Here is a 13704-nt window from a genome sequence, read left to right as displayed (position 1 = left end):
GGGCCCATGTAGAGCTGGTGTAACTGAGCACACAGCCACCGTGTAGAGCTGGTGTAACTGAGCGCACAGCGCCCGTGTAGAGCTCGTGTAACTGAGCACACAGCGCCCGTGTAGAGCTGGTGTAACTGACCGCACAGGGCCCGTGTAGAGCTGGTGTAACTGAGCGCACAGGGCCCGTGTAGAGCTGGTGTAACTGAGCGCACAGCACCCGTGTAGAGCTGGTGTAACTGAGCGCACAGCAACCGTGTAGAGCTGGTGTAACTGAGCGCACAGCGCCCGTGTAGAGCTCGTGTAACTGAGCACACAGCGCCCGTGTAGAGCTCGTGTAACTGAGTTCACAGCGCCCGTGTAGAGTTGATGTAACTCAATAGTTAGTTAATTAGTAAAAAAAAAGGAAAAAAAAATTGTTGTTGTTTGTGTGGCTCTGGGTGCTCTCTCTGAGTCCCGGCCCCTGCACCCGAGCTATGCCAGACTCCCTGGGTTTCAAGCCCTGATGCCCTTGTTTCACGACAGTGCCTACTAGTGACCCTCACACCAGCTGCCTTAAGTGTTTGGGGGAGCTCATCTGAGTGAGAAGCGTACAAAGCCGTTAAGCTCCATTCTAAAGAGGACAGGGCAGCCAGATGGAAACATCGGTGCTACATCCTCCATTGAAGCAATCTGCCCCTGGCTGGGTCCCGAGCACCTTGGCATCAGTCCATGTGCACCTCTTCAAAGGCAGGAGGGTGTTTGCAGAAGAAACAATCCTCTGAGCACACCTCTAAACAGGGGAGTTGACTGACTCCACAGCCCAGCGTGGGCCTGTCGAGACTGGCTCCCAGAGCACCTTCATCAGCATCTCCTTGCGCCGGGTACCACAGAGCGTCTGCCCGGTGCCTTCTACTCCCGGGTGTTTGCGGCGGAGAGAGAGTTGTTAAACTGTCACCATCAGTTCAAGAAACTTGCCTGGCACCGACACCCAAGGCACTGCCTTCAGCTCTGCCCATGTAGCCCCATCGCATCTGGCCATCAGCATACCCGCTAGGCCGTAGAAAGCCACAGATGATCTCCTCAGCTCCTTTTCCTTCAGAGTCAGAGCCTCCTTCACACTGCCGGCGGGTACAGCATCGCCGTGGTCACAAGAAGAATCTTCTTCCTTATCAAACTCTGCAGTAGGATCTTGTGTGTTCCAGCCTAGCCAGTCCCATGATCAGGAGTATGCCACCTGCCTGCCCTGCTCAGAGCCTCGCTACCACCAGGGGACTGATCAAAGGGACCCTTGAGCTACACGTAGTTGGGGACCGGGGCTGTACCAGTGACCCTTTTGGAATGTGTGAGGCTTCCCCCCTCTGCAGCCTCCTCAGCTGGCTCCATCTACTCAGCGTCAGGAGCATTAACACTGCAAACACCCTAGTGTTGGCACAGAGCCCGGCACAGGCAGAGTCGGGATCCCTGTCACAAACAGCCTGGACCAGGATAACGATAGCATCCTCTTCCTCATCCCCTGACGAGGCAATTGTGAAGGAGCCTGTTCCTCCGCCTCCTCGTGATGTTCAGACTCATCCAGAGCCGTTGAGGAGGATGGTTATGCCCTAGACGTCCACCCAGAGGAGGCCCAGGAAAAATCCCACAAGTGGCGACATTCTGAGATCAGTTTCAGAGTGATAGAATCATAGAATCATAGAATATCAGGGTTGGAAGGGACCTCAGGAGGTCATCTAGTCCAACCCCCTGCTCAAAGCAGGACCAATCCCCAAATAAATCGTCCCAGCCAGGGCTTTGTCAAGCCTGACCTTAAGAACTTCTGAGGAAGGAGATTCCACCACCTCCCTAGGTAACGCATTCCAGTGTTTCACCACCCTCCTAGTGAAATAGTGTTTCCTAATATCCAACCTAAACCTCCCGCACTGCAACTTGAGACCATTACTCCTTGTTCTGTTATCTGCTACCACTGAGAACAGTCTAGATCCATCCTCTTTGGAACCCCCTTTCAGGTAGTTGAAAGCAGCTATCAAATCCCCCCTCATTCTTCTCTTCCGCAGACTAAACAATCCCAGTTCCCTCAGCCTCTCCTCATAAGTCATGTGTTCCAGTCCCCTAATCATTTTTGTTGCCCTCCGCTGGATGCTTTCCAATTTTTTCACATCCTTCTTGTAGTGTGGGGCGCAAAACTGGACACAGTACTCCAGATGAGGCCTCACCAATGTCGAATAGAGGGGAACGATCATGTCCCTCGATCTGCTGGCAATGCCCCTACTTATACATCCCAAAATGCCATTGGCCTTCTTGGCAACAAGGGCACACTGTTGACTCATATCCAGCTTCTCATCCGCTGTAACCCCTAGGTCCTTTTCTGCAGAACTGCTGCCTAACCATTCAGTCCCTAGTCTGTAGCGGTGCCTGGGATTCTTCCATCCTAAGTGCAGGACCCTGCACTTGTCCTTCTTGAACCTCATCAGATTTCTTTTGGCCCAATCCTCTAATTTGTCTAGGTCCCTCTGTATCCTATCCCTACCCTCCAGTATATCTACCTCTCCTCCCAGTTTAGTGTCATCTGCAAACTTGCTGAGGGTGCAATCCACACCATCCTCCAGATCATTTATGAAGATATTGAACAAAATCGGCCCCAGGACTGATCCTTGCGGCACTCCACTTGATACCAGCTGCCAACAAGACATGGAGCGGTTGATCACTACCCGTTGAGCCCGACAATCTAGCCAGCTTTCTATCCACCTTATAGTCCATTCATCCAGCCCATACTTCTTTAACTTGCTGGCAAGAATACTGTGGGAGACCATGTCAAAAGCTTTGCTAAAGTCAAGGAACAACACATCCACTGCTTTCCCCTTATCCACAGAGCCAGTTATCTCATCATAGAAGGCAATTAGATTAGTCAGGCATGACTTGCCCTTGGTGAATCCATGCTGACTGTTCCTGATCACTTTCCTCTCCTCTAAGTGCTTCACAATTGATTCCTTGAGGACCTGCTCCATGATTTTTCCAGGGACTGAGGTGCGGCTGACTGGCCTGTAGTTCCCCGGATCCTCCTTCTTCCCTTTTGTAAAGATGGGCAGTACATTAGCCTTTTTCCAGTCGTCCGGGACTTCCCCCGATCGCCATGAGTTTTCAAAGATAATGGCCAATGGCTCTGCAATCATATCTGCCAACTCCTTTAGCACTCTCGGATGCAGCGCATCCGACCCCATGGACTTGTGCTCGTCCAGCTTTTCTACATAGTCCCGAACCACTTCTTTCTCCACAGAAGGCTGGTCACCTCCTCCCCATGCTGTGCTGCCCTGTGCAGTAGTCTGGGATCTGACCTTGTGCGTGAAGACAGAGGCAAAAAAAGCATTGAGTACATTAGCTTTTTCCACATCCTCTGTCACTAGGTAGCCATGTTAGTCTGTATCAGCAAAAAGAATGAGGAATACTTGTGGCACCTTATAGACTAACAAATTTATTTGGGCATAAACTTTCGTGGGCTAAACCCACTTCATCAGATGCATGCAGTGGAAAATACAGTAGGAAGATAGATATAGATATAGATATAGGTTAGATAGATAGATAGATATACAGAGAACATAAAAAAATGAGGGTTGCCATACCAACTCTAACAAGACTAATCAATTAAGGTGGGCTATTCTCAGCAGGAGAAAAAAAAACTTTTGTAGTGATAATCAGGATGGTCCATTTCAAACAGTAATAAGAAGGTATGAGTAACAGTAGGTGTCAAGGTTCCTTCCCCACTCTGAACTCTAGGGTACAGATGTGGGGACCTGCATGAAAACCTCCTAAGCTTACTTTTACCAGCTTAGGTTAAAACTTCCCCAAGGTACAAATTATTTTACCCTTTGCCCTTGGACCTCCACTGCCACCACCAAACGTTTATCTGGGTTTATTTTTATTAGGAAAGCATTGTTAGGAAACGTCTTTCCCCAAAAAATCCTCCCAACCCTTGCATCCCACTTCCTGGGGAAGGTTTGGTAAAAATCCTCACCAGTTTGCATAGGTGACCACAGACCCAAACCCTTGGATCTTAAGAACAATGAAAAAAAGCATTCAGTTCTTGAAAAGAAGAATTTTAATAGAAGTAAAAAGAATCACCTCTGTAAAATCAGGATGGTGAATACCTTACAGGGTAATTAGATTCAAAACATAGAGAATCCCTCTAGGCAAAACCTTAAGTTACAAAAAGACACAAAGACAGGAATATCCATTCCTTTCAGCACAACTTAATTTCTCAGCCATTTAAAGAAATCATAATCTAACGTATATCTAGCTAGATTACTTACTAAGTTTTAAGACTCCATTCCTGTTCTGTCCCCGGCAAAAGCATCACACAGACAGACAGAGGCCCTTTGTTTTTCTCCCTCCTCCCAGCTTTTGACAGTATCTTGTCTCCTCATTAGTCATTCTGGACAGGTGCCAGCGAGGTTATCCTAGCTTCTTAACCCTTTACAGGTGAAAGGATTTTTCCTCTGGCCAGGGGGGATTTTAAAGGTGTTTCCCCTTCCCTTTATATTTATGACAGTAGGGGAAAAATTAGCATGGGGAAATAGTTTTTACTTTGTGTAATGACTCATCCACTCCCAGTCTTTATTCTGCAGAACTGGAATTAATTTGCGAACTGGACACCATTACCTTAGGCTTGAATAAAGACTGGGAGAGGATGAGTCATTACACAAAGTAAAAACTATTTCCCCATGCTAATTTTTCCTCTACTGTTATTCACACCTTCTTGTTACTGTTTAAATGATCATCCTGATTATCACTACAAAAGGTTTTTTTCTCCGGCTGAGAATAGCCCACCTTAATTGATTAGTCTCGTGAGACTTGATATGGCAACCCCCATTTTTTCATGTTCTCTGTGTATATATATCTTCCTACTGTATTTTCCACTGCATGCATCCGATGAAGTGGGTTTAGCCCACGAAAGCTTATGCCCAAATAAATTTGTTAGTCTATAAGGTGCTACAAGGACTCCTCATTCTGAGATCTGTGGCTCCAGCAAGAACAGCTCTCCTGATAAATAAAGCTATCTTAGCTGTCCTCTGGCAGACCTTGGCTTCTCTGCTTCTGACTGCAAAAAGCTGGGAGAGATGGTACAGTGTCCCCTCCCGGAGTTAGAGCACCATATAGCCATCCTCCTCCAGGCTCCCTTGTAGTGCCAGTAGCCAATGCAAAGGAGAGACGGAGCGCCTCCAACTTTGCATTGCAAACTAGCAAGCTTTGCTTGTGCGCCAGGATTTCACCCGGTGGGATACGGTTCAAAGACGAGCTCTCAGATGAGGTGAAGCAGGAGTTCCAGTCTTCAGTAGAGGAGAGCAGTTTGGTCACCAGAACGGCTCTGCAGGCAGGTCTCGATGCAGCAGACTCTGCAGCACGCAGCACATGGCAGCGCTGCTTCCATGTGGTAGTACTCACCCCGGTTACACGCTTCTGGCCTCCCTCCAGAGGCGTGGCAGACACAGACAGTCCGGGACTTCCCTTCGGAAGGGCTGACGCTCTCCTCAGAAACGAGGGACAAGACTCTGCGGCGTCTCAAAGACTCTAGAGCGGCCCTGAAATCCCTGGGCGTTTCCGCCCCAGCAGTGAGAATCATAGAGTCATAGAATATCAGGGCTGGAAGGGACCTCAGGAGGTTCTAGTCCCACCCCCTGCTCAAAGCAGGACCCATCCCCAATTAAATCATCCCAGCCAGGGCTCTGTCAAGCTGGGCCTTAAAAACCTCTAAGGAAGGAGATTCCACCACCTCCGTAGGTAACGCATTCCAGTGTTTCACCACCCTACTAGTGAAAGAGTTTTTCCTAATATCGAGTGAGGTGGAAGGCGTTCCATCCTCATCAGTCCCAGCATTTTCAGGGGTTTGCTCCTCGAGCCCAACACCTGCCAAGGAGAAGGAGCAGAGGTGACAAACCACCACCACCTCCCTCTGCTTCCCAGCCGCCACTTCTTCAAGGCAGGCAGCATCTTCTGAGAGCCCATGGGTAGGGGCAGGCCAAGAGCAGATGACCAGTTCCCAGAGGGCCGTCTTTTTCTTTTCCAATGTCCCACATGTCTGTCATGCTTGGGCCCACACCACAACAGATCGGTGGGTTCTAAGCATGGTGAAAGTCAGATATACACTCCAATTATTGCTAGCCCTATTCCCCCCACCCATCCCTCTGTAGGGAGCCCTCTCATGAGATAGTATTACTGCCAGAGGTCCTCGGAGGAGCTATCTAGGAGGTCCCTCCTTTTTTCAGGGGAAAGGGGTTTTTCTCCCAATACGTCCTGATCCTGAAGGCAAACCCCCTTTTTCCTTCAGGATCAGGAAGTATTGGGGAAAAAAGGCCTAATTTTAGATCTAAGGCAGTTAAACAAGTTCCTGAAAAAAATCAAAATTCCAGATGGTCACTCTAGCTTCCATTATTCCTGCCCTGGAGCCAGGGGACTGGTATGCTGCTCGCAGCTTGAAGGACGCCTACTTTCACATGGCGATTCATCAGCACCACAGAAAATTTCTGAGATTCACTGTCAGCGGCTGCCATGAGCAGTTCACAGCCCTTCAGTCACTCAGCTGCCCCTTGTGTTTCTACAGAGCATATGGCGGTGGTAGCAGCTTTCCTCTGGAGCTTAGGGATCCCTTACCTGGCCACCTGGCTGATCTCAGGGGTGTCCAGCATTCGTGTAATCCAGTCCCCCTTCATTGCGCTCAGCCTCCTGATCAACGTAGCCAAGGCAGGCCTGTCTCCAACAGAGACAACAGAATTTATCTGGTGCTGGTGCTGGTGACAAAGGGCCTTTCTGTACATACAATGCGAAGCCTCGCTCTGGACTTACAGGCTTACCGTCTCCCATCAGCAGAGGAGTCCTGCTCCAGAGAGGTGCCGGGGACACTGCTGAATAGGAGAAAACCATCAGCAAGGAAATTTACCCTGTGAAGTGGAAGAGGTTTTCTGTCTGGTCAAGGTGGAGAGCTATTCTAGCTTCTATTCTGCATGTGCTGGACTCTCTTTTGTGTCTGAAACAGCAAGGATTGGTGATTGGGTGGATCAGAGTTCATCTTGCAGCTGTACCAGCATTCCATCCTCTGCAGATAACTGCTTCCTTTTCCCCAACTCAATGCCCCCAGGAGTTTGAAAGGGATTCGACAGACCGTTTGCATGCGTACGGAATCCAACTCTTTCATGGAGCAAAGTTTACAGGTCCCCCTGTGAGCCTCTAGCGACCTGCTCTCTGTTGCACCTTTCAACAAAGATAGCATTTTCAGTAGCTATTACACATCAGCCAGAAGAGATGGGGAGTTGAGAGCATTAGTATCAGCCCCTCCATCACCATGTACTGTTTTTACGTAAATAAAGTCTACCATCATTCCATCCAAGTATTTCTACAGAACTGGTCTCCACTTTTCATATAAACCTAGGTAGTTTGCTTCCTGATCTTCCCAAACTTCATGGTAGTAAAGGAGAGGAGACACTGCAAACATTCGACATTATGAGAGTGTTAGCATTTATCTGGACTGGACTACAACTTTCAGGTCTTTGTCTCAACAGTTTATTGCATTTGCAGAGAGACTGAAGGGCAGTCCAGTTTCCACACAGAGGATTTCATCATGGTATCCAGTTGTATTCACTGGTGTTACCAGTTGGCTAACGTGAAGCCACCAGATAGTGTAGTAGGTCATTTGACTGGATCCCAAGTGGCCTCTGCAGCATTTCTGGCTCAAATTAGACATTTGCAAAGCAGCAGCCTGGTCATCAGTCACATGTTTGCCTCTCACTACACAATCCCTCAGCAATCTAGAGATGATGGACAAGTGGTCCCCCAGTCCCTGTTCAAATAGACTCTGAACCTATCTCTGGAGGGGATGCTTGTGAGTCACCTGCCGTGGAATGGGCATGGGCAATCACTCGAAGAATAAAACACGGTCACTAACCTTGCCATAACTGTTGTTCTTCGAGATGTATTGCGCATGTCCATTCCATGACCCGTCCTCCCTCCCTTCTCCATTGGAGTTGCTTCAGTAGAAAGGAGCTGAGGGAGGTTGGGGCAGCTCAGCCCTTCATGCCTGTGCAATATGCACATGACAGCAGGGGGCGCTCGGGCCACCATGACGAGTAACATTAAGGGTAAAAATTTTCTGACGCCTGTGCACTGGAGTGCCCAAACACTGACCGTGGAATCGAGTTGTGCAACACATCTTGAAAAAAAACACTTACAGAAAGGTTAGTAACTGTTTTTTCTCCATTCCTCTCATCATCTGAATAGCCCTTCTCTGCACCTGTTCCAGTTTGAATCCATCTCTCTTAAACATGAGAGACCAGAACTGCACACACTATTCCAGGTGAGATCTCACCAGTGCCTTGTACCTCACCTGATGCATCCTAGGATTTCAGTAGCCTTTTTCATGGCCGCATCACAATGGTGGCTCATTGTTATCCTGTGGTCAACCAACACAGCCAGACCTTTCTCCTCCTCTGGCACTTCCAACTGGTTCGTCCCCAGCTTATACCAACATTCTTGTTGTTAGTCTATATGTGCATGACCTTGAAATTTGCACTATTAAATTTCATTCCATTTCTATTACTCCAGTTTTCAAGGTCATCCAGATCTTCTTGTATGATATTCCAGTCCTCCTCCATATTGGTAATACCCCCCAACTTTGTATCATCCGCAAATTTTCTTAGCACACTCCCACTTTTTGTGCCAAGGTCATTAATGAAAATGTTAAATAAGATTGGCCCAAGGCCTGAGGAATTCCATTAGAACCTCCCTCCAGCCTGACAGTTCATTTTTCAGTATGACCTGCTGTAGTCTCCCCTTTAACCAGTTCCTTACCCACCTTTTGGTTCTTGTATTAATCCCCATCTTCTCCGGTTTAACTAATAATTTCTCATGTGGAACTGTACTAATGCTGTACAGAAATCCTGGTAGATTAGACCTACTGAATTTCCTTGTCTGGAAAATCAGTTATCTTCTCAAAAGAAACAGATCTTTAGTAAAACTATGTCATGTTTTATCCCAGTTACCATTTACCTATTTGTCCTTATCTACTTTCTCTTTCAAAATTTGTTCCAAGACCTTGCATGCAATTGAGGTCAAATTAACTGACCTCTAGTTTTCCAGATCACTTCTTTTTTTTTTCTTAAATATAGGTACTATATTTGCAACTCTCCAGTCATAATGTATGACTGCTAAATTTATAGATTCATTAAAAATCCTTGCTATTGGGCTTGCCATTTTATGTGCCGGTTCCTTTAATATTCTTGGATGGAGATTATTCAGGCCCCCCAGTTTGGTCCCATTAAGCCATTTGAGTTTGGCTTTCACCTCAGAGGTGGTAACTTCTACTTCCATATCCTCATTTCCATTAGCCACCCTGCTACTACCCTTAAGCTCCTCATTAAAAACTGAGGCAAAGTATTCGTTTAGGTGTTGATCATGCCTAGATGATCTTTAATCTCCACCCCATCCTCAGTGCTTAGCGGTCCCACTTCTTCTTTCCTTGTTTTTATTTTATTTTATTTATTTATATGGCTATAGAACCTTTTACTGTTGGTTTTAATTCCCTTTGCAAGGTCCAGCTCTGCCTGGCTGTTGGCAATTCTCACTTTTCCCTATACTTTCTGACCTCCAAGAGGTAGCTTTCCTTGCTGATCCATCTCATCTTCCATTCCTTGTAGGTTTTCTGCTTTCTCTTAATCACCTGCTTGTTCATCCAGCTTACTCTGCCACCCTTCCCTACAAATTTTTCCCCTTGCTTGGATGCAGGCTCCAGATAAGTATCTAAATGTGGAGGAATCTTGGAATTACTTTAAGTCGAAGTTGCAGAAATTGAGTTCTTCTGTCCAGTCCACTTCCTGAAGTAATTCCCTTATTTTTTTAAGTTTGCCACTTTGAAATTGAGGCCCCTAGTTGCAGATCTGTTTTTGTTTAGTCTTCTGTGTAATTTAAACTAAATTAACTCATGATCACTCAAACCAAAATTGTCCTCTGCAAACAGTTCTTCTACCTCACTACTTACCAATGCTAAATGTAACATGGCATGGCCTCTTGTTGGTTCAGTGACTATTTGGTGAAAAAATCTGTCAGCTATCACATCCAGGAATATCTGGGCCCTACTCTTACTAGTAGCATTTGTCCTGCAATCACTATCTGGGAAATTAAGATCTCCCACTATATTTCCTCTTGTTATCCATTCTCCTACCTTTGGTTGTTCCTTTCTCCTGGGAGCATCACTCTGGATCAGGGTGTGATGAGCTGGGCTGGAGGCTGGGCAGGCATGGGACAGGCTGGGACAGAGTGCGAGAGGCTGGGTTGGGCTACTCTGGCCTGGACCTGGGGCACTTTGGCCCTTGTGGCCTGTCCCTTTCCCTGCGTTTTGGCTCGTTTCTCCACGGGGAGCCACTCAGTGCAGTTCAATGCCACCCAGTAACTGGCTCTCTCCCCGCAGCGGAGTACAAGACCCTGTGCCCCGGAGGAGAAGGCTTCAGGCCCAACCCCATCACAGTCATCCTGGAGGGTAAGCAGAACTGGCGCCCACATGCCCCCGCCCATTCCAGGGAAAGCACAACCTCAGGCTTCACGGCCCTGAGAATCACAGAATCTCAGGGTCGGAAGGGACCTCAGGAGGTCATCTAGTCCAACTCCCTGCTCAAAGCAGGACCAATCCCCAATTTTTGCCCCAGATCCCTAAACAGCCCTCTCAAGGATTGAACTCACAACGCTGGGTTTAGCAGGCCAATGCTCAAACCCCTGAGCTATCCCTCCCCCAGCAGAAGGCACTCTCCCTCCCACCCCCACGGCCCTTCCTCTGCCCACAGGCTGAGGCCAGCTGACAGCTTCTGGCCCTTCTGCACCATGTGACATGTGACGAGTCTGTGCCCCTCAGCCTGAGCCTTGCAGCCGCCAGCTCCGCTGCACTCAGGTGCTGATCGGCGCCCAAGGCAGTGGGTGTGAGCTGTGGCTGTGTGCAGACAGCGCACACTCGGGAACGCTGCCTCGGGGGCTGCCAGGACTTGGTCGGGGGGTCGAGTGCTTCCCTTTCGCTCTCCATTCACAGATATTGATGAGTGCCAGGAGCTGCCAGGCCTCTGCCAGGGGGGCAACTGTGTGAACACTTTTGGCAGCTTCCAGTGCGAGTGCCCCCTAGGCTACTACCTCAACGAGGACACACGCATCTGTGAAGGTACCGCGCTGCCGCGTGTGCGGGAGAGTGTGTGTGTGCTCACGTGTGTGGGGGAGTGTGTGTGTGTGCACATGTGTGTGCAGGAGAGTGTATCTGTGTGTGTACATGTGTGTGCGGGAGTGTGTCTGTGTGTGCACATGTGTGTGCGGGAGCGTGTGTGTGCACATGTGTGCGGGAGCGTGTGTCCGCATGTGTGTGTACATTGAAGGGCTGCATGCATGCGAGGGGAGTATACATGTGTATCTGCATGTGTGGGGAGTGTGTGCACATGTGTGGGTGCGTGCACATGCATAGAGGTGTGCATTTCTGAGTGTGTGCACATGCGTGTATGTGGGGGTGTGCATGCCGAGAGGTGTGCATGTCTATATGGGTACATGTGCATGTGTGTGTATGGGGCTGTGTGTGGGTGTGCGTGTCTGGTGCCCGGCTGTGGGGGGTGTCCCTGTGTGTGTGCCGGGGCTGTGTGTGTGCATTGGGCTGTGTGTGGGTGCATATGTGTGCCCGGCTGTGCTTTGCTCAGGGCCTGCTTCGGAGCAGGCCGACATCCCTGCCCTTGTCCTGATGCGGTGTGTGGCTGGTAACAACTCACAAGACGCAGCCGCGCGACCGGCCCTTTGCCCTGATCCCTTCGTTCCTTCCCCAGATGCCCCAGGCCCAGCCCCGAGCTTGCTGGGGAGGATCCCTCCCTCCCTTTGGGGTGCGGGACAAAGGAACCAGCCCCTTCTGCGGGGCTCCAATCCCAGCACTCCCAGGGCTGATGTCTTTGGGGGCCCTTGCCTGTGGGGTGGCCTTGGCAATGTCCCTTCCCCCCACCCTCTGCCAGACCTGCCCCCCGCCCTGTGCCAGACATGCCCCCCTGCCCTATGCCAGACCTACCCCCCGTCCTGTGCCAGACCTGCCCCCCTGCCCTATGCCAGACCTACCCCCCGCCCTGTGCCAGACCTACCCCCCACCCTGTGCCAGACCTGCCCCTCGTCCTGTGTGTGCGGGTGTAATCTTGTCGTTGCTTTTGGCAGATATTGACGAGTGCTCTGCCCACATCGGGATCTGCGGCCCTGGGACTTGCTACAACACCCTGGGCAACTACACCTGCGTGTGCCCCCCTGAGTACATGCAGGTCAATGGAGGAAACAACTGCATGGGTACGGTGCCATCTCCAGCCAGGCAGGGCGGGGGCTGGGAGGGAGCTGGCTGGCAATGCCCAGTGGCCCTGTTGGCTTTCCTCATTCACTACGGGCAACATGGTGACAAGAGAGCAGGGAGTGTGGTGAGAGCAGGAGCTGGGAGTCAGGACTTCCGGGTTCTCTGCCACTCACTCACTGCAAGACCTTGGGTGCATCACTTCCCCTCCCTTGCCCCTCTGTACATGGGGCTGAGCTCAGCCTGCCTGCTGTGGTGCTGGGAGGGTGATCTGGTGCCACAGAGAGTGGTGAGGGGGTGAGGGTCTGGCCGGGCTTTGCTCCCCGCAGTCCTCCTGCCTCGCAGTCCGCAGTCACTCCTCACTGGGAGCTGACCAGAGACACAAATTGGGGGGAGGGCGCACAGGTTCAGATGGACGTTTCTGGGCCGGGGCTCCTTGTCCCTGTCAGGGGCTCTCAGGCGTCTGCCGCAAGGCCACAGGCTGCTCCTGACTCCGCTCCCAGCGTTGGTTCCACGGGGCCCAAGGGACCTGGCCAAGGCTGTGTGCTGGGGTTGCGGCTCCCCGCGGTGGTACTCTCTGTGCAGGGAGTCCTGGGTTCACTCCCAGCACCCCTGCCCCGGAGGCTGGCACAGGGGCAAGCTGGGCTCTGCTCCCATCTCTGCAGCTGGCTCCCTTGGGGAACCCAGGCCGGGCGCCACGTCTCTGGGATGGTTTCCCTCTCTTCAGGGCAGGGATGATCATTGGGCAGCCAAGGACCGAGGTGCCAGGAGCTAGCGAGGTGTCGCGGGACAGCTGTTCTCGGGCAGTGGCCCCCGCCCCTGCGCCCTCTCCGGCGGGTGAGGTGCCTGAGGCGCAGCCGGCCGCCCCGGAGCAGCCGGGTCTGATCTGTGTCCGCTTTGCAGACATGAGGAAGAGCGTGTGCTACCGCAACTACAACGACACCTGTGAGAACGAGCTCTCCTTCAACATGACCAAGAAGATGTGCTGCTGCTCCTACAACATCGGCAAGGCCTGGAACAAGCCCTGCGAGCCCTGCCCCACCCCCGCCAGCTGTGAGTCACCGGCACCCGGAGAAGGGTCTGGCTGCGGGAGTCTCTCGGGTTACAGCTGCTCCCCCTCTGCCCTCTGGACGCTCTGCGTCTGGCCACCCCCCGGTGTCTCGGGGCACAGGATCATCCTGGTCCCAGCTGACAGCTGTGCCAAGAGAGCGGCCCTGGTACAGGGAGTGAGTGACAGCATCACCTCCCCCGGGGCGTGCAGGGCAGTGTGCTCCCCGCAGCAGGGGCTGGGCAACAGCAGAACTCCAATGGTGGACGATACCGAGAGCCTCTGTGGAGCAGGAGACCATGCAACCATCCCAGGCCATGCTGTGTGTGCAGCCTGGGGTGTGGGGTGTGTGGGGTGTGTGGGGGTG

At 51.1% G+C, this 13704-nt stretch overlaps 1 protein-coding gene across 11 annotated transcripts in view; it reads left to right on the top strand.

Annotated features, from left to right (window-relative positions):
* The window catches only part of FBN3 (fibrillin 3), a 312259-nt gene that overhangs the window by 253227 nt on the left and 45328 nt on the right, over positions 1-13704 (top strand). For all 11 annotated transcript variants that reach the window (XR_012156160.1, XM_073323920.1, XM_073323921.1 and 8 more), the window contains 4 exons: positions 10415-10483; positions 11024-11149; positions 12166-12291; positions 13193-13342. Coding sequence is in view for 10 of the 11 variants with exons in the window: in XM_073323920.1 (XP_073180021.1) it covers positions 10415-10483; positions 11024-11149; positions 12166-12291; positions 13193-13342 (471 nt within the window). In the remaining variant the exon portion in view is untranslated. The remainder of the gene's footprint in view (positions 1-10414; positions 10484-11023; positions 11150-12165; positions 12292-13192; positions 13343-13704) is intronic.

The sequence above is a fragment of the Lepidochelys kempii genome, chromosome 25, assembly GCF_965140265.1.
Source record: "Lepidochelys kempii isolate rLepKem1 chromosome 25, rLepKem1.hap2, whole genome shotgun sequence".
Lineage (NCBI taxonomy): Eukaryota > Metazoa > Chordata > Testudines > Cheloniidae > Lepidochelys > Lepidochelys kempii.
Note: the sequence above shows the minus strand (reverse complement) of the source record. Positions and strands in the feature narration are given on the sequence as shown.